General features: G+C 43.1%; 1 protein-coding gene across 4 annotated transcripts in view; it reads left to right on the top strand.

The window, feature by feature from the left end:
• The window catches only part of Snx29 (sorting nexin 29), a 402,905-nt gene that overhangs the window by 142,691 nt on the left and 234,006 nt on the right, over positions 1-26,208 (top strand). For all 4 annotated transcript variants that reach the window (XM_027424771.2, XM_027424770.2, XM_035447582.1 and 1 more), the window contains one exon: positions 2,464-2,546. In XM_027424771.2, the coding sequence (XP_027280572.1) occupies positions 2,464-2,546 (83 nt within the window). The remainder of the gene's footprint in view (positions 1-2,463; positions 2,547-26,208) is intronic.

Here is a 26,208-nt window from a genome sequence, read left to right as displayed (position 1 = left end):
GGGGTGGTGTAGCATGAACCTTTCACAGGGGTCGGTCACATATCATGTATTTACATTATAATTCATAACACTAGTAAAATTACAATTATGAAATAGCAGCAAAAATAATTTTATAGTTGAGGGTCACCACAACACAGCATTAGGAAGGTTGAGAACCCCTGCCCTAGATGTTAGTTTCCACTACCTCTCAATAGAGCCAGGCTCATGGAGAATATCAGTGACCTTAAACTATTGCAGAGGGCAAGAACACCTTTGATTGCCACCATCTCTGAGTCCCCAGCACCCACTTGGCTTTCTTTACTGGCACAGCCTATTTGGCTGCTGTGGTCACTGAAGTCTCTGTTCCTCTTCAGACATACTATGAGCTGGGTGTGTGGTTCCAGTACTCAGGAGGCTAAGGCTCAGGGCTCTCCTCATGGTCAAGGCCAGCTATCAAAATGAACGTGGTCTATCATGCATTGTGTTCATGGTAGGTATCTGGTTGTGGTAGCATCCACCCCGTGGCTATGTAAGGTGTTCCTACCAGAGAAAACTGGACCAACTCTTGTTATCTTCTAACTTTCTGCAAATCTTTAATGACTTTAAAATAAAAATGTAAAACAATAACTAGATTTGGTTGTTCTAGGGGTCAGTATCCAGTGCCTCCTGGTCAGCACACCAGGCCTTTATCCTTTGGAAGAAACTGTAAGCACATTCTCACTTGAGATTTTTCTCATCCCAGAGGTGTGAAAGCATTAATTTCCCACCAGGGCAAATCCAGCTGGGTTAAACTGTCAGTTGCCAAAGATGTCCACCCAGTGAGCTGATATGTTCACCATGGTGATTCCTAAGTATCTGATGCTTCCAGCATTTGACCCTGATGTTCTGTCTCCCCAAATTTACCGAAGGGCTGTCTTTTAGACTGCATTGTAGTGTGGGGCACTAGGAACAAACACAGAAGCAATCCCAGGTGTTACAGCTAAGTAAGTGTGTGGTACTACACAAAGGAATACATTTCTGTCTGTCAATAGACTGAATTATGGCTTGCAGTGGTATAGTTAAAGAAAACAACTTGGTTGCAGAAAGTGTGTGGTCCTGCACTGTACCCTGGACTCTGCAGGAGTGTGTGTGGCTTGTAGTGGTTAGCATGCATGCTGTAGGCCACATCAGTGCACACCAGGTTTGCTGCTGATTCCTGGAGTGGAGAGCTAGAGAAGACAAAAAGGAATGAGAATGTGACAAGTTATTTCTTCCATAAAACATTCTTGTTTGCACATGCCCTAAGTATGACAGGATTGAGAGGAGACTGTGAATAGGCTTTATTTCAAGGTGTTGGGTTTTCAGCTAATTTCTCCTTCAAAAATGTGTTCTAATTGGAGTATTTTGCAGTGAGTCTTTATTTGTATAGTCATAGAAGAAACTCAGTTTTGAGCTCTTTTTATTGTGAAAACAGAACATTTCAGTGTGTTTAACAACACACTGAAGACCTGGGGTGGGAAGTGAGAGGCAGAAATAGAATGAGGACAAGGAGCCTCTTTGGGTGTAGCTGGTGAGAGATTAAGTCTCAGTCTCTAGAAGGACACAAGAAAATCTCTCTGGGGAACAGAGACACCTGGGTTTTACTGGTGTCCTTGACCATGTGATATTGTTCAGAGACATTATTTGTCTAACTTCTGTCTTACTAACCTGGGAGAATATGACAGATCCATTGTAAGTTTTCCACAAATGATGGATGGATGAATGCATGCATGTGATTCAGTGAGCTTATATGGGCCCAAGCTAAAGCTATGTGGACATAATGGATGGCTGAATGCATGCATGTGTGAGCTGATATGTTCAAGGTCCAAACTATGTGACGAAATGTCATGAAATGTCAGTTTCTTTTCCTGGAACCTCATGTCACAAGATTAGTCAGTGTATCAGGGGAATGGATTTGGGAGGTGGGGTGTGGTTGTCGCCCAGTGTCTGTTTTCCATTGTATGATGTATGATCTTTTGTGGGATTGGAGATGTATTTGGTCACTGGTTCCCCTCCTGGTGTCCCAGTTTCCTCATCTACAAATCATGAGTTGTGCTAGTTCCTGGGATGATGTGTGAATACTTAGCATGAGGCAAGTCATGTAATGCACAGTAGCAGGTCCAGGTGAACTGTGTTTAGTGTGTACCTCTGTCATTGAAGAAAATAACCCAGAATGACACTGGCAGGTTGGTGAGTTCACATAGCACATGTCTGCATTCCAAGTCTGGAGGTACAGGAACCAGTTGGCAATCACCAACTTTTCAAAAGGAAAGTTCCAGAAGGTGTTCCAGAAGTATGTCCTTAGTTACAAATTCTTTTCAGTGCTGATCTGTGATACAGGATTTCACATTAGCATTTGTAAGATACAAATTGTGTGCCTTTCCTCACACAGATTCCTTCCCCTGCTTAGGGTGGACATTGTTAGTTTTTAAATTTGTTTTTTTTTAAACATTCTTATACCTGCAGAGAAAACGAGGTGCTCAAAGTCCAGCTGAAGAAATATGTAGGAGCTGTCCAGATGCTGAAAAGAGAAGGTCAAACAGCTGAAGGTGAGGTGGAGCTGAGCCCATGGGGGAGGGGCTGCTATTCCACGGGCAGGTGCAGGAGTGGATGAATACGTACTCCAGTGGAGTAGAGAAATGGTGTGGAGGGGTCCAGAAAAAAGAAACCCTGTTTATTTTTGCTAAATGAAAACTTAGCCTCACTAGACTTAGCAATGGTTGTATGATTTGGGTGCTTATGGACTTTAGGTCAAGAATATTGTGAGCCCTGTGGAGTGGTTGGTTCACATGAGACCACAGGTGTAAGCAGCAGAGAATAGGCAGGGTAAAGAAGCAGACCTCCCTGGACTTAGAGTCGTCAGGCTGTAATCCCAGCTCTCTTGTAGTTTCTTTTTCAAAATATTTATTTATTTATTATTTATACAGTGTTTTGCCTGCATGTATGCCTGCATGCCAGAAATGGGTACCAGATCTCATTATAGACAGTTGTGAGCCACCATGTGGTTGCTGGATATTGAACTCAGGAACTCTGGAAGAGCAGCCAGTGCTCTTAACTTCTGAGCCAGCCATCTCTCCAGCCTCCTCTTGTAGTTTCTTAATCTCTGTTTCTCAGTTTTCTCATTTGTAAAATGGGATAGTTGGTGGCACCTGCTTTGTGAGGAGATATGTATAGGCAGCATAGGGATTAGCACAGGTTAGTTACTGGGTAATAAGCAGTACAGCTTGGTGGAAAGGTATCCTGGCAGTTGGGAGCCAAGGAATACCACAGAGTTACACCTCACAACAAACCTCACACATGAAAGACACAAGATGGTGGCTGCCTCTGCTTGGGTGAGAAACAGCAGAGAACTGGCACAACAGAGTTTATATAGGGTTTCTTGCTTGGGGTGGGGTACAACTTTCCAGGATGACTTGGGATTGGACTAGTTATGTGGCCAATCTTGGGGCAAGGTCAGAGATTGGTGGGATTTTTTTCTTGTAGGGTGGGGTTTGGCCACTCTTCCACCTTGGAACTGGGACTGGCTCTTACAGCTGTTAGAAGGCTATTAAGGAAGACTGGGGGCAGAGCGTGGCCACTAGAGCTCTTCAAGCCTTGAGAGTTTACAAAGTTTACAAGGGAGTATCTATCTGCTTACAGCAGGGACAGATTTCCCTGCTGCTTGAGTTGGCATGACTAGCCAACAGGAAATGTCTGGCTCTTGGTGTTATTTAATATTTTAATTTTGATAGTTTTATGCATATGTACAATGTGTTGGGATCACATTCACCCTCACTCCCATCTCTTTCCCCTTACTCCTGAAAACCCCTCTTGTCCCAGCTAGTACCCTCCTGTTATGGACCCACAGCATACACATTTGGAGGCCAGAGGCCAACCTCTGTGGTGTTCCTCGAGAGCTGTCTATTTTATTATTAGAGGCATGGCATCTCCCTGAACCTGGAATTTACCAGTTGGCTAGACTGGATGGCCAGTGGGCTGCAGGGATCCATTTGTCTCCTCCTCCTCAGCATTGGGGATATATATATATATATATATATATATATATATATATATATATATATCATGGTATCAGGTGTTTTGACACGGATGCCGGGGATTGAACTCAGGTGCCCTGGGCTTGGTTTTGATTTAGGAAGCACAGCACTATGAGGTGCATTTCTGAGTCAGGATTTTTAGAGCACTTCTCCCCAAATGCACTAGTAGAGGCTGTAGTGTGCAAATCGCAGAGGAAGTCCCATTTCTCGAGATGCAGCCTGAGTGTCCTGAAGCAAACATGGGTGACAGCCTATTCAGCATGCACCTGTGACCCACCTTGCTGGACTGCAGTGAGATGGCACATAGTCTACTGAACCTTCCTGAGTAGCACCTTCAGCACATAGTCTTCAGCACCTTCCTGAGTTCTCCTCCTGTGCAGCTGAAGACACATGGTGTACTGGGCACGTACCTGCTGTCCTGTTGTTGCTTATGGAGTCCCGTGATTTTCTTCTTTTAGTCACAGTTATCAGGGAGCATTGGTGGTGTGCCTTGCACCACAGCCTAGGCCTGTAACCCCAACACTCAAAGCTGGGCCAAAGGTTTGTTAGTTCAAAGCTAGCTGGAGCTGCATATCGAGACACTGTTTTGAGCTCCCAGTGTTTTCCCTGATTTGGGCATTACAAATCGCACATGTGGACACACCAATGCCTGAGTTTTCTGAGTTATAGGAGGAAACTGAGGATATGTTTTCATAGTGTAAGCTTTTTAGTTGCAAGTATAAAGTATCTTTTTATCTTTGGCAGAACTGACTTAGAGAGCTGTGAGCTTATTAGAGGGAAGAGACTGCAATCTTTTTAGCCCTACATGCTTTTGCAGTTGACAGCACTCTGTGGGCTGTCCCGAGACCTTCACCTTTATCCTTTTATTCTTGTTATGGAAACGTGCCTCCAGATTTAAAAAATAAACAACATAAAATCACTTTTAAAATACAGTGTCAACAACCTTTAAATTTACAGGTACAAATCAACTTTCCAGTCTTCTCCTGTTTCTATGAGGAAGAAAGGTGGAGTAGAATTTGGGCTGGCCTGAGCTGTTGGAAAGGCTTTGGTTGCTGTTGTGGTTGAGAGAGAGGGTAGGCTCCTCTCCTTTGACCACTGCATTTCCTAGCCAGAATGGTGGTTTGTGAAATCTTGTCTCCCCCTTTGCTTTTGGCTCTTGCTCTGGATGTCACCTTACCACCATACCCCCCCCCCCCCAAGTAACCAGCTTGGCAATTAAGCATCCATGGTAATTTCTCTGGACATAATGCCAACTCCATGGTTAAGGATCTGGGGTCCCTTTCTACTCTGCAGACAGTTTCATGTATGCCCAGAGTTGACTTTCCATGCTTTTGGTTTCATCTCTGACATATTGCTCAATTCCAAATCAAGATGTATGGGGTGATGCTTTTTGAGGAAAGTGCCCTGCAAGAATGAGGACCTGAGCTTGAACCCCAGACCCTGACTTACAAAGCTGGTTGTGGTGGTGTGTACTTGAAATTCCAGCCATGGTGAGGTACAAGGCAGAGACGGGGGAATCCCTCAGTCTTACTAGCCAGCCAGACTAGCTAACTTGGTGATCTCTAGGGCAGTGAGATGGTTTGGGTCCAAGAATACCTAGAGAAACCCACTGCTAGGATCTCCCCTGTGGCCTGGCCACTCCCTTGACAGCTGTACATACATAGAAACTAAAACCCCAAAGTGGATTTGTGCCAGCTCTCTCTCTCTCTCTCTCTCTCTCTCTCTCTCTCTCTCTCTCTCTCTCTCTCTCTCTCTCTCTCTCTCTCTCTCACACACACACACACACACACACAGAGTTTGGGTTCTGCAGTGATACAGACAATGTGCATGTGCATGGGATAATTTTAGGAAACTGGCTCATGTGGTCGTGAGAGTCCATCAGCTCCATCATCTACAAAGTGCCCTGCAGACTAGACACCTGGGAAGAGTTGATGTCACAGCTCGACTGTGAATCCTATGAATACATCTTTTCCATGGACCTCTTTTCTTTCATCTTAAGGCCTTCAATTAGGTGAAACCTAACCATTCTATACAGGCTGACAAAGGCACTCACAGTTGACATTTAGATTATCATTTGATCAAATATCTGCATACCATGTTCCAGTCATATTGTCAGCCACCATTAGGTTATAAAACTAACCATCATTGTCACCTGTCCAGAAAGTAGGAATCAAGATTCCAGCTTATAGCTGGTGTTGTTGGCACACATTTTTCATCCCAGCACTTGGGAGGCAGAGGCAGTCAGATCTCTGAGTTTGAGGCTACCCAGGACATCCAGAGCTACACAGAGAAACCCTGTCTTGAAAAACAAAACAAAACAAAACAAGATTCTTGCTCAGACCTACTAGGTTCAGCCCTTATTCTCTTCTTCCAAGTTTGATCTCCCAGATGACTTCTATATCATGGGATGTATGGGGCCCCAGCCTGGCTGTCACGTGCTTTTGCTTGCTGAAGTGCTGGTCTGGGCGTATAGGCTCAGTCTTGGGTAGGCTGTTCTGCTGTGTCAGATTACTACTTAGCTTTATTCTGAGAAAAATCAGGAATGGGGGAGGGCATCCTCTTCCTGGATGGCCTGAACCAGTAGTGTGCTGTCTGTCTAGTGGGAAACAGTGTAGGTGACCTCCTGGAGCAGATATTAGACCCTTCAGCTCACCCACTTCGCAGCATGCAGTTGTGAATAGACGTGCTTGCTATGGGTGTTGGTGAGTATAGAGTAGTTATGCCCCTTTTCCCTCCTTCTACCCCAGAACCCTCTCCTTCCTTGGTAAAGAGATGCCACTGCCTGGGGAAGGAGCCTGGAGGAATTGCAATCCTTGGGGGAAGGGCAAGGCATGCTGAGGGTTGTGGTTGAGGCTGCACTGGCTGCCTTTAATGGCTCTGTGCTCTTGCTGGAAGCTATTTCAGAGTTTCTGATGTTCATTTTGGGGGTGAAGATGATGACAGTGATTTTCTGGACTTGAGAGCAGGGAACAAGTGATAGCATATATCAAATAGCAGGCAATTTTCATTATAAATCGGTTGGTGATGTTTTGAAGATCGAAGTTGAGGAGGGTCAAGGCGAATTAGCAGACACCTGTCAATTAGTTTCTGAAAGGTGAGTGATTACGGTGATAATTGTATAGTGAACCTCTCTGAAAGCTTTGCGGCCATTATCCTGATAAAGTAGTATCTGGGTGAGGAAATAGCTTCCTGTCTTGTAAACAAAACCCTGGAAAGTGGTTCTAGTGCCTGCCTGAAGTGTTGAAGTCCTTGCAGCTGCCATGAATCAGAGAATGTGCTCATACACATATACATACAGGTCACACACACCCCACATACACCACATACACACATACCTCATACATAAACACAAATATACACACTACACACATACCCCCACACAGTACACACACACATAGAGATTGAGGGAGGGAGGGAGGAGGGAGGAGGGAGAGAAAGAGAGAGAGAGAGAGAGAGAGAGAGAGAGAGAGAGAGAGAGAGAGAGAGAGAGAGAGAGAATACTGTATTGCAATTGTTCACACTGACTATGAATCTGGGCTCAACTGATCCCTTTGCCTTACCCTCTAAGAGCAGGGACTACATCCCCTAAAGGGTTGGTATATGTGTGCACCCTGTTTTATTTGAAAACTTTTGTTATTACTTTGTGTGTAGGTGTGGTATGTGTGTGTCATGACACATGTGGATGCCCTAGCACAGCTTTGCAGAGTCAGTTGTCCTTTTCATCTTTATGTGGGATCCAGGCAAGTGTCCTTACCTGCTGAACCACATCACCTGCCATCCACCTTAGTTTCTGAGAAAGACTCTGTCATTGAAATGGAGCTGACTTGGTTGCACTGGCTGACTTGCAAGCCCCAGGGCTCCTCCTGCTTCAGCTTCCTCAGTGCTGGAATTACAAGCATGTGGCACTGTGCTCAGCTTTTTGCATGAGTACACTGTACTGACTGAGTTCTGTTCCTACACATTAAAGGGTTGATTTTTTTAAGACTGAATTTATTGGAAAAGCCTAGGGAGTTTATTATAGGTAATACTATCTGTATTCACCTCAGAGGGCTAACACATTTATGTTTTTCCATACATATTTCAGATTTTATTAACAAAAGATATGTTTATAGTTATATTTCTGCTGCCATGATAAAACACTGCCCAAAAGCAACATGGGGAGGAAATGGTTGATTTGGCTTACACTTCCATGTCCGTCACTGAGTGAAGTCAGAGCAGGAAGTCAAGTGGGAACCTGCAGGCAGGCAGGAGATTAAGCAGAGACCATGCAACAATGCTGCTTCCTGGCTCACTTTTCATAGCTTGCTGAGACCACTTTATTTTTTGTATTTGTTTATTTATTTGTTTTTCGAGACAGGGTTTCTCTGTAGCTTTGGAGCCTGTCCTGGAACTCACTTTGCAGACCAGGGTAGTGTGGAGATCAGCCTCCCTCTGCCTCCCAAATGCTAGTGTTAAAGGTATGTGCCATTACCGCCCAGTGAGACCACTTTCTTATATAACCAGGACTACCTGCTGCAGGGGCTGGACCACCCATATTAATCACCTATAAAGAAAAAGCTGGGAAGTGGTGGTGCACACCTTTAATCTCCCAGCACTGAGGAGGCAGAGGCAGGCAGATTTCTGTGAAATCGAGGCCAGCTTGGTCTACAGAGCGAGTTCTAGGACAGCCAGAGATACACAGAGAACCTCTGCCTCTAGCTCCCTTCCCGAGAAAAAGAAAAGAAAATGCCCCACAGATATACCTACCAGAAATCTAGTGGAGGTGGCACCTCTGTTGAGGGTCCGTTTTCCCAGGTGACTCTAGTTTCTGTCAAGTTTACAAACTAACTGACACAGGATTGAAAATTCAAAGTAATGGAGAATGCCCTATGGTTTGTACCAACAGATGAGCCAGGCCAACTCTGGCCTACCTTAGATGCTGTGCATCCGTTACTTAACCCTGGGACCTGATGAGGTATGAGAGGGCAGTTAGGATGTGGTCAAGCCAGGCTCACTGGAGGTGGGAATAACCCCACAGCAACACACACTGGGTTGAACATAGGAGACGTGAGGGCTCAGAATCAAAGGTACAGACAGATTCTGTCAGAGAAGGTGTGGATGGCAGTGGGCCCTCAGCTGACTCTGCAGTGGGTGTGCTCAGCATTTTTGTTAGGTTAGATGCTTTCTGGGAGAGAGGCATGAAGGCATTATCTCAATCTCATTGTCATAGCATGCAGTTCATTGACTTGGGGATACCATGTTGGATAGGAGGAGGCTTGGCTGTGTCAGAAGGAAAACTGAAACCACAGTAGCTCCCACAGTTTTCTCTTGTATGAGATGCCTGGAATTAGCTTGGGCTAGTGTGGGTGTTTTCTGGCCACAGGCACTCAGGCTGCATCTCTTCTTATTCCTGATGCATGTCTTTTACTCTTTAGGACTGCCTCATGTCACCTTTAAGATGGCTGCTGCTCTGCTATCACGTCCATATTCCTGGTGGGTGGAAGCAGGAGATTCGAAAGCCAGAGGGTGTGTTTAACAGAGGAGTTTTCAGAGAGTATGAGCTTGGTGGATAACACACTTCCATTCCGGAGCTTTCAGACCATCTCCCATGGCTTCTGCCTGAACCTCTGGTTGGAAATGTGCCAGCACAGTGAGCATGTGCAGGAGGAGGGACAATGGGCATCTCTGCCTCTGGTGGGTTTGGGGGAATCTGGTGGCAGTTATTTCTGAGGCATAGGGAGGCCTTGCTCCAAACCACTTTTTGTGCCATCACTCCAGTGAAAAATTTCAGTAAAGACTCAGGGTCATAGTTGCCGAGGAATCCAGCCCCTACTTCAGAAGTGACCCAAGTATCTTGGTGACCTGGAAGGAGGTGATGTTTTATTTACTGCACTGATTTCAGCCCCAGCAGGACACTGTAAATCATAGCAGAAGCAGTTGCCTGGAAATACCCAGGATCCTTTGAGTTTTGCTCCTTTTTATTGTTTGCAAGAAACAAAGGCCCTTCCTTACTGTGTTCATCTCCCTCCATATTTGCCAGTTTGATTGGTGTCTGCAGCCTGTCAGTCAGCCTCTCCTTTGGTGGCACATCCTTTCTTCCCTGGAGGCTGACAGGAGGCTTGTTTTGTTAAATGCCACTTTGGTTTTGAAACACCACTCTGCTTTAGTTTCTAATTATAGCTTTCTTAAGGCAACTGGTCATTTTGCTGTGCTTGAGTGGGTAGAAACTCCAGTGCCTCAGCAGAGGGGCATGTCTAGATGTTTTTCTTGAAAAGACTGGAAACTATTTTCTGAAGAGATAGATGCAGCGATCCCTGGCTGGGTTACTCCTGGCTTGTGCTCTTATCCCTGTTCTCTGCACTTGAGCAGTACACTTTTAGTCCCATAGCCCTAGAACCTTCCTCCTGTCAGGCATTTCTGTCCTCCAGGCAGATGGTCCCTCCCCAGAAAGTGCTCCTTGCTCTCTCTGTTGTCATTTTCCCCAGTTTTCATTCTCAGAAGTTTGGTTTTACTGCCCAGTTGATACATATTTTTAAAAATTTATGTGTGAGTGCTTGCGTATGTGTATCACATGTATGATAAACATGTGGTGGGCAGAAGAGGACATCAAATTCCCTGGAACTTCAGTTACAGGCAGCTGCGAGCCACTGTGTGGATACTGGAAACTGAACCCAAGGCCTCTATGAGAGCACAGAGTGTTCTTTTCATTTTTCCTTTAATTTTAATTCTATCATCTATCTATAATCTATCTATCTATCCATCCATTATCTATCCATCTATCTATCTATCTATCTATCTATCTATCTATCTATCTATCTATCTATGTATCTATGTATGTATGTATGTATGTATGTATGTATGTATCTATCTATCATCTATATTTCTCTCATATATTGTATCACAACTATGGTTTTTTCTTCTTCCTCTCTTCCCTCTCTCTCTCCTCTTCTCCAAATCCAGTCCTGCTTTCCCCTCAGAGAAGGGCAGGCCTCCCAGGAATATCAACCAAACATGGCTTATCAAGATATAATGAAACTAGGCACATCACCTCAAAGGGTCCCCAAAACAGGCAAAAGGGTCAGAGACAGCCTCACCCCCACCCCACTGTTAGGAGTCCCACAGGGACACCATGCTACACAACCATAACATGTGCAGAGGAGTTAGGTCAGGCCCTTACAGGCTCCCTAGTTGTTGTTTGATTGCCTGAGAGCCCCTGTGATTCTGTGGGCTGTGTTCTTGTGCTGCCCTCCACTCTTCTGGCTCCCACAATCCTTCCTCAACCTCTTCTGCAGGATTCCCCAAGCTCCACTTAATATTTGGCAGTGGGTCTCTGCATCTGCTCCCACAAGTTGCTAGATGAAGCCTCTCTGATGATGGTTATGCTAGGTTCTGGTCAATGAGTATAGCAAAGTATTGTTATTAGGAATCATTTCATTGGCATTTTTTTTCTGCTTGTGTTGGGTTCTGTCTTTGGTCTTTTGGCTATCCAGCCTCTGGTTCCTTTCCCTGGTCTGACACTCGTGGTATGGGTTTAAGTTGGACCAGTCATTGGTTGGCTGCTTCCACAAGTTCTGTGCCACCTTTACCCCAGTAAATCTTGTAGGCAGGACTAATTGTAGGTCAAAATTGTGGCAGAGTTGGTGTCCCAATCCCTCCACTGGAATCCTTGCCTAGTTACAGGAGATTGGTTCAGGTTCCATATCCCCGTTACTAGGAGTCTTTGCTAGGGTCACCCTCATGGATTTCTAGGAGTTTCTATTACACTGATGGGGGATGTCCTTCTGTATGCTGTGAATATATGTTTCTCTTATTGGTTGATGAATAAAAATGTTTGGCTTAAGACTCAGACTTCTTACTGGCTAGCTTTCTCTTAATTATTAACTCATTACTATTAAATCTGTGTATGTCCACATGGTTTTGGTTTACCAGTGATGCTTGCTTCCTCGGCAGCTACCTGGTGTCTCCTTGACTCTGTCTACTATCTTTCTCTATCTCTGTTTGGATTTCCTGCCTGGCTAAATCTTGCCTGTCTTTGGCCAAAACAGCTTTATTCATCAACCAATAAGAGAAACATATATTCACAGCATACAGAAGGACCTCCCCCATCATCTCCTTTCTATCTAAATAAAAAGTAAGGTTTTAACTTTAACATAGTAAAATTATATATATCAGTTATCAAACAAAAGCTGTAGTTATCAATATTTCATCCAGTAACATTTGACAAAATTTAAAGAAATTATTTTATCATCTGTCCTATCTTTGTGAGTCTAAGGTTTTATATGTAACTTATCTTTTATCATAACTAAGGAAAACCATAACCATAACTATTTGTCTTCAACTCCATCAAAGATCCCAGAAGGATAATATATAAACTCTAGAATTGACAGAGACATCTTGCTGCCTGGACTGTCACTCAAAGTTTCTCTGTAATGTTGGGGCATCCTTTTTCAACCTATAGGCAGGCCATAGTGCCTGGCAGACTTTTTATATGAAATAGGAAATTTGAAGATTTGTTCTGTCTGGTTGTGGTGAAGTTCATCAGTTGCTTTCTTCTGTAAAGTAGGAACCCTGAAGGACAATCCTGTCTCTTGGCAAGTTCAGCAATCACTTTCCTGGTTGTCTATTTTTGGACAGCATGCTTACTGTCAGCAGTTGAGGCAAGGGCAGTTCTTTGCCCAATAGGCCAGTTTTGCCAGGCAAACTCTATAACGAGTTTCTTTGATCCCATCTTTCGATCTGACATAATTGATGTTGCCAATAGCAGTTGTGTCTCATTGTCATGAAAAACCCTAATAAACCATTTTAAATGTCATTCTCTGTAGGTCTTTGAAAGGTTTTGAAGAATACCTATCCATTTGAAGTATATCTCTGTATATCTAGAAAACCTAACTAACACGACTATAAGTTTTAACTGTAACCTGTAATTCTCAAAAGCATATATTGCTTACGGACTGAAGCTTCCCATAAATAAGTAAACAATCTTTAAACAGATATGCAGCATGAGGACAGTGACCTCAAAATTGTAATTATATACATATTTATGTAAATATCTTGATCAGAGGTAGAACTGTATAATGCAAAATGATGAAAATATCCTAAACTGTATCAATATACAAAATAATTTATGCATATATAGAAACATACATACAAAATGATAAAAATAACTTTATATTTGTGTGCAAAAACATTGTAAACAGAGGAACCTACACAGTATGACCAATATCATTTCAAGTTTGAAACAATATACAAATTATCTAAGACAGGAATACAAATTAATTTTACATAAGTATCAATATACAAGAATCTATAACAATGTAAGTTCTCTTTAACTAATAGTTGCTAAAATAGTTCACAAGAAGTTATACTACTCTACCTATATCCCATCCCATCCATTCCCCTTTATTCTTTTCCAAAAGAGATTCCTGAGTCTGAACTTCATATTCCACCCCCAACCCTACACAACATATAAGCAATCCTAAACAAGTGACAATTATCCATAACCTGGGGAAAAACCAAAAACCATCTAAGCCAACTGTAGGGAAAGGGAGTGTTGTTTTCTTAAAATTACTTCTGGCTGTCATGGGGGTGAAAGTGTTTTATGGGATTCTGTAAAAAACTAATGCAATGGTTATGTCTTAAGAGGATTGGCTGTAACATTTGTAGCTGGTCTCTGAGTGAGTAGGAGGTGAGGCTTAACTTATCTGAAGTTTTTATATGAAGCTCTTGCCAGAGTGTTGTAAGAAGATGGACCATCTCAGCTAGCTAGTCCGGAATTGTCTAGAGCAGATTTAGTCCAAAACTGATCCTTGAGTGGTATTTAATGGTTCAAAGGCATCGTTTTCAACCAAGTGGACTCAATGTTGTGAGGCACCATCTTCTTTCTGGAGACATGAGAGATTGCTGTTAGGAGATTTTATTGTTCACTGTAGAAGACTTAAACATTGATATCAAAATGGAAAGTTTAAAATTTTATAGATATGCATACAAGGAAAAGTACCAATAAAGACTAAAATAAGTATTGGCAAAAATAGGATTTATGGGGAATAAAAGAGTTTTTCCAATACTAATCCCTAGATGCTTGCTTTTCTTCTGTCTCATACCAGGTAGCTCTTCTGGTATGAGACAGAAACTCTGAATTTTTCTTTTAACAACATGCTTGGATTTAGAGAAGGAGAGAGCTATGCTCCAACTCCAAAGCCAGCTTTGACTTTTAAGTGAATTGGGACTACCACTATACTTGGGAGTAAGGAGATCAGAAACTTCTGTCTACATTTCGCCTGGTTTCTACCTCACCTTCAAAATGCCCCTCCCCATTTCAGTGGTCTTTCTTAGTACTGTCTTCCTACACCCACCCTACCTAATCCATTCTATTCCCATCTCTACCTGTCTCCAGTCTACCAACAAAATCTATTTCAGCTACCCAGGGAGATCTGTGTGTCTCCCCTTGGAAACTCCTTGTTACTTAGCCTCTCTGGATCTGTGGATTGTAGCATGATACTCCTTTATTTTACAGATAATATTACTTGTAAGTGAGTACATACTATTTTTGTCTGGGTGTAACCCAGACCCCAAAAAAATCACGATGATTTTTTTTCTAGTTCCATTCAAATTCATGATGTTATTTGTTTTAACTGCTGAGTAATACTCCATGTGTAAAGGTATCACGTTTTCTTTATTCATTCTGCAGTTGAGGGACATGTAGGTTGTTTCCAGTTTTTGGCTATTATGAATAAAGCTGCTCTGAACATAGTTACTATGATAATAGTTAAACATCCTTTTGGTAGGATGGTGCATAATTTGGGTATATGCCCGGAAATGGGATAGCTGGGTCTTGAGGTAGATTTCCAATTTTCTAAGGAACTACCATATTGATTTCCAGAGCGGCAGTACAAGTTTTCACTCCCAATAGCAATGGAGGAGTACTCTCTTTACTCCACATCCTTGCCAGCATGACCTGTCACTCGTGGTTTTGATTTTAGCCATTCTGACAGGTATAAGTTGGAATCTCAAAGTTGTTTTGATTTGCATTTCCCTCATGGCTAAGGATGTTGAATGTTTCTTTAAGTGTTTCTTAGCCATTTAAGATTCCTCTGTTGAGAATTCTCTGTTTAGAGCTGTACCCCATTTTAAAAATAGATTATTTGGTTTATTGATGTCTAGTTTCTTGAATTCTTCATATATTTTTGATATTAGCCCTCTGTCAGATGTGGGGTTGGTGAAAATCTTTTCCCATTCTGTAGGCTGTAATTTTGTCCTGTTACAGTGTCAGAAGACTTTGCCTTACAGAAGACTTTCAGTTTCATGAGGTCCCATTTATTAATTGATGATCTTAGTGCCTGTGCTATTGGTGTTCTATTCAGGAAGTTGTCTCCTGTTCCAGTGTGTTCAATATTATTCCCCACTTTCTCTTCTATCAAGTTCAGTGTATCTGTTTTTATGTTGAGGCCTTTGATTCACTTGGAATTGAGTTTTGTGCATGGTGATACATATGGATTTATTTGCATTCTTCTACATGCTGGCATACAGTTAGAATATTACCATTTGTTGAAGATACTTTCTTTTTTTCAATTGTATATTTTTGACTTCTTCATCAAAAATTAAGTGCCCATATGTCTGTGTGTTTATGTCTGGGATTTTAATTCAATTCCATTGATTAACCTGTTTGTTTTTATGCCAATAACATGTGGATTTTATTACCATACCTCTGTAGTACAGCTTGAAATCAGGGATGGTGATACCTCCATAAGTTTTTATTGTACAGGATTGTTTTAACTATCCTGTTTTTTTCATATGAAATTCAGTATTGTTTTTTCAAGGTCTGTAATGAACTGTATTGAAATTTTGATGGGAATTGAATTGAATCTGTAGGTTGCTTTGGTAAGATGGCCATTTTTAGTATGTTAATCCTACAGATCCATGAGCATGGGAGATCTTTCCTTCTGATATCATTAATTTTCTTCTTCAGAGATTTGCAGTTCTTGTCATATAGTTATTTTACTATAGATTTTATATTATTTGTGGCTGTTGTGAAGGGTTTTTTCCACTGATTTATTTTTCAGCCGGTTTGTTGTTTGTATATAACAGGGGTACTAATTGGGTACTTTTTTTTTTTTTTAGTTAATCTTGTATCCAACTACTTCACTGAAGGTGTTCATTGGCTGTAGGAGTTCCTTAGTACAATTCTTGGGTTCTCTTATGCATGCTATCATCTTATCTGCACATAGTGATAGTTTCAATTTCATCCTTTCCAGTTTGTATTCACTTGATCTCCTTTTGTTGTTTTATTGCTCTGGCTAGAACTTTGAGTACTATTTTGAATAGAATGGAGAGAGGGGGTGGTCTTGTCTTGTTTCTGATTTTAGTGGAATTGTTTTGGGTTTCTCTCTATTTAATTTGATGTTGGCTATAGGCTTGCTGTAAATTGCCTTTACTATGTTTAGATATGTCCTTAGCATCCCCAGTTTCTCCAAGCCTTTTATCATGAAGGGGTTTTAGATTTTGTCAAAGGCCTTTTCAGCATCTAATACGATGATCATGTGTTTTTTTTTAGTTTTATTTATTTTTTTTATATTGTGGATTACATTTGCCGATTTTCATATGTTGGATCAACCCTGCTTTTCTGGGATGAAGCTTACTTGATCACGGTGGATGATCTTTGATATGTCTTTAGATTCAGTGTGCTGAGTATTTTATTGAATATTTTTGCATTGATGTTTATGAAGGAAGTTGGACTGTAATTCTCTTTTTTGTTGAGTCTGTGTAGTTTGAGTATCAGGATGACTGTGGCCTCATAAATTGAATTTGACAATGTTCCTTCTTTTTCTGTTTTGGAATAATTTGAGGAATATTGACATTAGCTCTTCTTTGAAAGCCTTTTAGAATTCTATACTAAGCCACCTGGTCCTAGACTTTATTTTGGTTGGGATACTTTAATTACTGCTTCTATTTCCTTAGAGGTTATAGGTCTATTTAAATTATGTATTTGATCTTGATTTAACTTTGTTAAGTGGTAGCTATCAAGAAATTTGTCCATTTTAATTTTTTTGTTTAGATTTCTTCAATTTTGTGGAGTACTGGTTTTTGAAGTATGACCTAATGATTATTTGGATTTCCTTGGTGCCTGTTGTTATGCCCCCCTTTTCATTTCTGATTTTGTTAATTTGGATAGTCTCTCCTTGTCTTTTAGTTTGGATAAGGGTTTGTCTGTCTTGTTGGTTTTTCTCAAAGAATCAACTTTGCATTTCGTGGATTCTTTGTATTGTTCTCTTTGTTTCTATTTTATTGATTTCCTCTCTCAGTTTGATTATTTCCTGCCCTCTCCTCCACTTGGGTGTGTTTGCTTTTCATTCTAGAGCTTTTAGGTGTGCTGTTGTTAGTATAAGATCTCTCCAACCTTGCGCAGAGGCTTGGGGAAAAAAAAAATCTAGCCAGGTGGGGTGGTAATTCCCACAGGAACCCTGCATGCAGCTCTGGCCTGTGCTGGTGGCTGCAAAGCCACAGGCAAGCAGCTTTTTCATGAATTTGTACCTTTAAGTTGGGCACCAATATGTGACACGAGTTCTAATAGGTCTTAATAATAAAGCCTGGAGTCTGATATTAAAGGGGTGCAAGCTGAAAAGATCAGAGAAGCAGAGCAGTCAGCTACTAGAGCTCTTACCTCTATGAAATCCTCAGACTGAAAAAGAGTCTGAATTCCTGTTCTCATCCCGCCTATATTCCTCTCTCCACCCATCCATCTCACTTCCTGTCTGTCTGTACAAACCGCCAGACCTCTATGTTTAAGCTAGTGACTAGCTCTGCCCTCTGATTTTCAGGCAAGGTTTATTTAAAGCCAAACAGGATGGCTTCAAAACTACCATCCTCCTGTCTCAGAAACTCCCTTTCTGTAAACCCTGGGATTACAGGCATGTGCCTTACCTGGCTTATTACCCTTAAAAGTTCAGTGATTTGCCCATGACATTGTCATGTAGTCACTTTGCTGCAAGGATGTCTGGGAAGCAGCACCTGTGTTTTCTGTCCACCTATCTTGGTGCACAGCCCCAAGGAATGAAGAATGGCTGTAGGGGTGTAGTGCCTGCTTCTGTCACTTAGAACTCAGCAACCACTCTGCAGATGGCTAATCCCATCAGCAGTGGTGTGGCTTGGATGGAGACAGCAGTAATGGGGTCATTTTTGATAGAACGACAGTCTCTATTCTGTACTGTGTTACTTCCAGGTGACTGGCTCACTGGGGGAACAGGAGGTGTTCTTCTCTTAGTGCTTAGCAACTGTGGCTAGCTGTCCTTGTCTGGTGTGCATTGGTGTCACAGATGGTTGGACTTACCTTGGGCTTATGTCTTGCTTATCAGTGGTCTGATGAAACTCTTCAAACTCATGGCCTGCTGTTGTGTCATTTGGAAGGGACATGGACTCCTGCCCCACCTCATCCCTCCCTTCCCATAAAGCCTGATGTTAACTGCCAGCTCTGTTAACAGTGGGTCACAGGTCTGGGGAACAAATGTTATACTCCTTTCTATGTTGTTGGCTTGTTTTCAGGAAGACAGGATAGAATTTTATTTTCTTGGCTTCTCAGACATTGTTATTCTCTCCTTTCCCCTCATGAATATGAGTTATAGAAGGATGTGTGCTGGGTATTTGACTGTGTCACAGAGAACTGGATTCAGTAAGAACAATCCTCAGGTAGCGTGTATCACATGTTCTTTTTGTGTAATTAAATATTTTATCAGAATTTAAATAGCAATATGATGACCCACAGTCACCTGTCTGTCCCAGTTACCTCTTAGGTACCCAGAACTGAATGATGCATATAAATGTATACAAGTCTCTTTTTTTGTTGTTTTTTGTTTTTCGAGACAGGGTTTCTCTGTGTAGCTTTGGAGCCTATCCTGGCACTCTCTCTGGAGACCAGGCTGGCCTCGAACTCACAGAGATCCACCTGCCTCTGCCTCCTGAGTGCTGGGATTAAAGGCGTGTGCCACCAACTCCCGGCACTATACAAGTCTTATGCCCTACTAACATGTGCACCTGCTCTACACTTTTTCCCCAAAATGTGATCCCTGTGCACAAGCTGCCTTGTTTGTAAATCCAGGATAGTATGTGTTTAAATGCATTTTGTATGTGTTTGCTTGCATATATCTCTGTACGGCACATACACTCATGATGCCCATAGAGGTGGAAGATGGTGTTGGGTTCCCTGGCACTGGAGGTTAGCAGTTGTCAGCTGCTATCTGGTCTTCTATCTCCATCCTCTCCAGTTCTGTTGGGACATTGCCACACCCATTTGTTAGTGTCATTGATACCTGCTTCCATGAGACAATAGTAGAGCTGAATGGCTCCAGCAGAGACCAGGGGTCCTCACACCCCAAAATAGTTATCACCTGACATTTGGAGGAAGTTAGAGGCCCCAGACCTGCCTTGCCTTTTCCAGGTCACACTGTCACTCAACAGAGTTTCTCTGGGTCATCCTTTCTGTATCATACTATTGGAACCACCATAGGCATGCTGTCTGTTCACAACTCACTCTCTGCATGTGCCGGCTGGCAGGTGGGGTCAGCACTAAGACCTCTGTGCTAGAATTGAGCCCTGGAAGTCAGTGTCATTTGTATCCAGATCTTGATCATCCCTCTACCAGCATTGATATACACCTACCGCCCCCACCTGCCAGCCTGCACTCTGTCTGCTTCTTTGGTTTTGGCCTAGACTACATGTGGGAACTGTGATTCCTCTAATAGAAAGGTCTGTTGAGGCCTGCAGTTTTATTATAGTAATAACTTCCCCCACCTTTAGCAGACAGTTGAAGCCAGCTGACAGCAAGGAGGACATGCAGTGTTTCACAGAATTGGGGTGTAGATATGGCTGGATGTAGGTGCTCAGAGTGTGTGCCGGAAGAGCCAGCCCTGTGTCATTCATTCTGTCTCTAGATCAGAGTGTTTCCTATTCACACAGGAGAGGCAGGGAGGGCAGGTACAGTAGTGCAGAAGCCCCACAGTACAGGGCTTGTGTGGGCTCTATGTTGGCAGGAGCAGAGAGCTGAGCTGAGCTTGAGAGAGATAGTCAGGGGTCAGAAGAAATGGCCCAGTTCAACTTCCATGTTGCTTCCTCTCTGGTGCCCCTCAGCCCCATGTCTTGGGTTGTTACAGAGCACGTCAGAAACGGAATTCTGCCTTTAAAGGGATGGTGACTTTTAGGCACCTAAAATATTTTTCTTTTCTTCCTTTCTTTTCTTTTTTTTTTTTAAAAAAAATTTCTGACATTGTTTGAATTTAATGATTCATATTACGAATTATTCATGAAAATGATCTTTTAAGCGTCTTATAATAGCTGAAATTATCCTTCATTAGATACTGACAGTTCCTGTGATGGGTGTAATTATAAAAAATATTCTTAGGCTAGCTATATTCTGCAGTGTTAAAATTACGCAAATGAGCAAGGGACAGGAATAGAAGCTGAGTAGGATGGTCAGGTTTCATGGGAAAAGGGGGGCACTGGAGACTTTCTAAAAATGAATAAATATGTGCTTGTGTGCACAGAAAGCATGCCTCCTGGATAGTCTGCCTTGCTGCTCAGCCGCTCTCCCCTGGCAAGGGAGCAAAGGAACACCAGTGACTGGCCTGTGTGTTGTTCTTGCCCATATATAAATCGTGGGATAGAGGTCCCCCCCCCTTTAGCTTTGTTCACTCAGCATTTTCTGTGAGGCACACTGTAGTAATCTCAGATACTTTTGGAGAGTGTCAGATTTGTCACTAACACAGATAGTGATGTGTAAGGAAGGGAGAGATGGGACAGTAAGTAGGGCCCTGGGGCTGGGACAGCCACCTGGGTTAGAGGGACCCCATCATGTTTATGGCACATGACAGCCAGGGCACAGACTCAAGGCTCATGGGTACCACCTAATTTCTTGGGTTTGATTTTGGTTTCTTCTCTAAGGTTCTATATCTTTGGATGTCCATGAACTTGTGATCTGCTTGTCTCAATCTCCTACATCTGGGATTCTATAGACATTATGCCTGTCTTAGATTAATTTTTTCCTGTTCAGTATTGGAGATGAAGTCAGGACCACACATGGACTAGGCTAGCATTCAGCACTGACCACAACTCTAACCATCCTTTCACTTTTATTTTGGGACAAGTTTCACAAAGTTGTTTAGGTTGGTCTCGAACTCATTCTGTAGTCTAGGCTGGTTTTGAACTTGAAACCTGCCTCAGCTTCCTTGAGTAGCTTGACTAACAAGTCTGTGTCACTATGCCTGGACTTCTTTCTGTGTCATTGTGGGGAATGTTCAGAAGGGAGGAGGGAGTGCCCATTCAATTTTGTGTGGTGTCATGGTGCTGGTTCTTTGCTTGTCCAAGCTCTGTGCACTGTCCTACCTACTCAGTTCTCAGGTCTTTGCACGCTATGCTTCTCCTTAAAGCCCCCAAGGGAAGTTGAGCTAGTTCCTGTAGTACTACCTCTGGCCCTACACTCTCAGGCCCATCCACCAGCAGTGCTATGGAGTCAAGTCTCGATCTTCCCATTTTCGACCAGGACCATTTAATAAAACCTTAGGTGGGGAGGGTGATGAAAAATGATGGAGACTTAACATTTGAGTATGCTCGAAGCCAGGCACAGCTCCAAGAAGCATGCACTTGTTTAATCTTCATGTTTGTTCCAAATTGCTAGGTGTTATGATGATCTTCATTCATCCAAGGAGAAAACAGAATTTAGCTAAAGCCACATAGCAGATAGGAAATGAGACAATGGTGTCAGGTTTTTTGGGGGCTGGCGATAGATGGTGTGGTAGAAGGGCTTTGCTTGACGTTCAGAAGGGTGCTCAAACCTACGTGTCCAGGAGTTCCTGCAAGAACACACCCCACAAACACAAGCTTCTCTGTAGCATGAATAATAAAAACCCAGACACAGATATTGGGGTTCAAGCTGAAGATAAGAAAAGCAAAGCAGCCAACCACTAGACAGTTCTTACCTCTACCAAGTCTCTGACCAAAGTGGGGCGATCCTGTCCTCAGAGTGACTGCAGACTACAATGCTCTCCACCAAACCTCAGACTGCACTGCACTGAACTCCTGCCTTATATTCCTCTCTAGTGCTGGGATTAAAGGTGTGAGCTTTTTCTCGTTTAGACTGATTCACTCTCATGTAGCCCAGGATGGCCTTGAACTCACAGAGATCCATCTGCCTCTGTCTCCTGAGTTCTGGTATTAAGGGTGTGGCCATCACTTCCTGTCCCCTATGGCTAACTAGTGGGGTTTATCTCTTAACTAGGTGTGTGGCTAACTAGTGGCTTAGCTCTTAACTAGGTGTGTGGCTAACTAGTGGCTTAGCTCTGTACTCTGATCTTCAGGCAAGCTTTATTTGTTAGATTACAAATAAAATGTCACCACATTTCCCTCCTTTTGTCTAAAATAAAAAGAAGGCTATAACTAATAAAAGAAAAAACTATGTACAATAAGTATGATAACTATATACAATATATACAGGCAGTGTCTAGTCCATTTGTATTTGACAAATTCAGAGAAAATACACCATTATTTATCTGTCTGAGGGCAACAGCATCTTTAGGGGATCCTGAAAAGAAAAATTCAGGTTAATTGTCAAGTCCTGGGAGAGGTAGCTGTATCATTTGTTGTCCAGCCTCTGCATAATGGGAAAGTGCATGGCTTGTCTCAAGTCCTGGCTGGAGTAGTCTGTGAGGCTGGATCATCTCAGCTAGTCACCTCAAAATTGTTCTGAGCAGTTTGTATTCCAAAGCCAATCTTTAGTTGGTGTTGTTCAACTTAGTGGCATTATCATAGTCTTGGTGGAATTGTTGTTGTGTGTGGGGGTGTCCCATCATCTTTTTGGAGATGTCAGAGATTGCATCAGGTAAGATTATTCCTTTTCTTGGGAATTTTTTCTGGGTAGTTTTGCCTTCTTTGGATCCTTCTTTGTCCAAAGGTCTTTAAATTCTTCAAGATGTTTGTTTTTATTTTCCTGAAAAGACAAAAGCAAAACCCTGGCCAACCCTAACTTTGGGAAGATTTCTCCTGAAATTTTTGTTTTGTCTTCTATAACTGTTCTATCATCCTGAGCAGTATGGTTTTTTACCATAGGCATTAGGTTCTTTAATTGCTCTGAGAAGGAGTTTTGCCACAATGACAGGAAATGATTGAACTGAGTTTGGCATGGGGGTCTGCAAGAGGTCCCTTAAGGAGTTTCCCATGGCAAAGGGTTACCTTGAATGTCCCTTGTTGATCTATATTCACTAGTCCAATGCCTGCCTTTGCCACACCTTCTGCATAATCCAGAAGGGAGGGGCATTCTGTCTGGATTATTCTTAGAAACAACATTGTTTCTAAGAACACCCTGTTTACAGTTCCTTTTCAGGTGACTTTGTTTGCCACAATTGAAACACTTGACATTTTGATTTTTCTTCAAACCTCTGGAAAATCACCTCTCCTATCCATGCATCATCATGGTCATGAGATTCAGTATTGATTGTATCTAGGACCCATTGCTCCAAGGGTGCTGACCTTGCCTTGAAAGGCCTAATTATTCTTTTGCATTGAGAATTAGCATTTTCAGAAGCCAGAGATTCAATTATTATTTGTCCAGTTTCTGAATTGGGTATCATTTTATTTACTACTGAAGTCAATCTTTATAAGAAATCCATGAAGGCTTCCATGGGCCCTGTATAACTGTAGTAAATGATTCAATTTTCCTTCCTACTTCACCAATTCCATCCCAAACGTTCAAAGCTGCTGTGTGGCATAAAGTGTGGTGTGGTCATCACATAGAGATTGCCTTTCTGTAGAAACAAACAGTAGTGTTTATGCATGTGGTATGTGGTGTGTTATGCCTTGTTATAGACAATTATTAAGCCATTGCTTTTAGCAAAAAATAAAACTGTGATGGGGAGCTGTTTCAGTCAGTGAAGTACCTTCTTTATAAGCATAAGATCCTGACTTCAGTCCCCCAAATCCATGTTGAGAAAGCTAGGCATGGTGATATGTGCTTGCAATCCTGGCACTCGGGAGCATGAAACAGGCAGGTTCCTGGGGCTTGCTGGCCAGTTCCAGGCCAATGAGGAGGCTCCATCTAAAAGCCACAGTGGATGACACCTAAGGAATGAGAGTAGAAATTGTCCTCTGGCCTCCATATACATGTGCAAACTCACCCACACACTGCACACACATACACCTGTGTACACACGGAGGAAGTTTGAAAACCTGGGCTGTTCTTGTGGTTGAGTTTTATTCAGTTCAGTTACTGTGTCTTCTTGACTCATGTGGACTCACCTAAGGTCCCTCCTGTTTGCTTCTTATCCCACATCCCTCTTATGTTCTGGGTGTGCTACAAACACACTACTCCTCTGGAACCTTCACAGGCAACATGGTGTCAGAGTGGCTGTATTAGTCAGCTTCCTCTAGCAATGCAGCACCTAAGATAGTCAGCCTTTAGGAAGAAAGAGCCCTTTGCTCATGGTTTCAGAGTTGGCTTTTTTTGGTTTTGTTTTGTTTTTCAAGACAGGGTTTCTCTGTGGCTTTAGAGGCTGTCCTAGAACTAGCTCTTGTAGACTAGACTGGTTTCACACTCACAGAAATCCGCCTGCCTCTGCCTCCTGAGTGCTGGGATTAAAGACATGTGCCACCACCGCCTGGCAAGTTTCAGAAATTTTAGTCTACGATCAGTTGGCTCTTTCACGTTGCACCTCAGTGAGGTAGAACATCAGTTATGGAGCACATAGTGAGGGACCCCACTTACATCACAACATCCAGGAAGCAGGAGGAAGTACCAGGCTCTCAATCTTATCTGAGTGTCCCTCCATGACCTGACTTCCTCCTCCTATGTGAGGTCTCTAACACCTCCTATTAGGATGCCTATCTGGGGACCAGTGCATTTCACCTGAAGGTTGTTGGCTTCCTTTGCTTTCTTCCATAATTTGCAGAAAGACCATGTGACAGTGTGACAACTGGACTGTGTTCGTGCTGAACTGATGCTGACTTGGGGTGCACCCCTACCCCCGTGCCCCAGCTTCTCATGCTGGTGGGAGAGTAGTAGCACTGGCTTCCTGGACCTGGGTGAAGCCTTCTGCTTGGTCGAATGCTGTCTTCTTACAGATCCTTGGCCAGCCCTTTCAGGTCACTGATTGTCCTTGATACAGCATAGAGTCATCTGAAGGCTTAGTGAGTGAGGGGTTGCTTAGATCAGTTTGACCTGTGGTCATATCTCTGAGCGACTGTGTTGGGGGATGTGGAGGAGTCCCACAGCCCCACTGTACTGGTGCCGTCTTTAGGCAGGTGGTCCTGAGCTGTATAAGTAAGCAAACTAAGCATGCCGGGGAGTAGCCAATAAGCAGTGTCCTTCCATGCTTCCCGCTTGAGTTTCTGCTCCTTCTTGAGTGATGGACTATGACCTGGAAGTGTAAGTCGTGGTGTTTATCACAGCAACAGAAAGCAAACTAGAACACAGCTGCAGATGTCTTCCTCTTCTCTTTGAGAGCATAAAACCTGAGGCTCATGTTGGCTTCTGCAGGTGGTGGGTAACCTGCAGTTCACCACAGTCTTCCTCAGTGATGAGGTTGGGGTGAGGAGGCCTCTGGAGGGAGACCCAGAGGGGATCCTCCTCACCTGCCGCCATGGTGTTATCATGACCCCTTTGCTTACTCTTCACTGTGTCTCAGCGCTTGTGCTCAGGGTTTGCTGGAATCCATGCCACAATGCTTTCTGCTGGTGCTGCATAGTCTGTTTCCATAAGAGGAAAGGGCCTTTCTGAAAAGCTCAGTGGCCTCCTAAGGCTCTGATGGGGCCCCACACACTGCACTTGAGAGCTCTTACCTCTTGACCAGGAAAGCAGCTCCTCCCTCCATCCAGCACCTCATCCTATAGCTTCAGGAGGAGCCCTTAGTGCTTCCCATCATGCCCAGCTACTCCAGCAGTAGAGTGCTGGGCCCCTGACATCAGTCTCCTGGAATCTGAGTACATGTGGCAAGCAGCACATCTCCCTGACTCTCTCTTTCTTCCTCTTGTCTTCTTTCCTTCCCTTGCTGTGGACCAGGCCCATCCTGATGCAGAATGCAGACCTGATACCCAGTGCCTACCCTTGAAGTTCACAGATTGGTAGGGAGTTACATAGCAGGATGCAGTCTCTGATTCAGGCAGATCTTTGTGAGTTCAGGGCAGCCCAGTCCACATAGCAAGATCCAGACCAGCTAGAGCTGTGTAA

Source organism: Cricetulus griseus, chromosome 7 (assembly GCF_003668045.3).
Source record: "Cricetulus griseus strain 17A/GY chromosome 7, alternate assembly CriGri-PICRH-1.0, whole genome shotgun sequence".
NCBI lineage: Eukaryota > Metazoa > Chordata > Mammalia > Rodentia > Cricetidae > Cricetulus > Cricetulus griseus.
The sequence above is the reverse complement of the archived record's forward strand: the minus strand, read 5'-3'. Positions and strand labels throughout refer to the sequence as shown.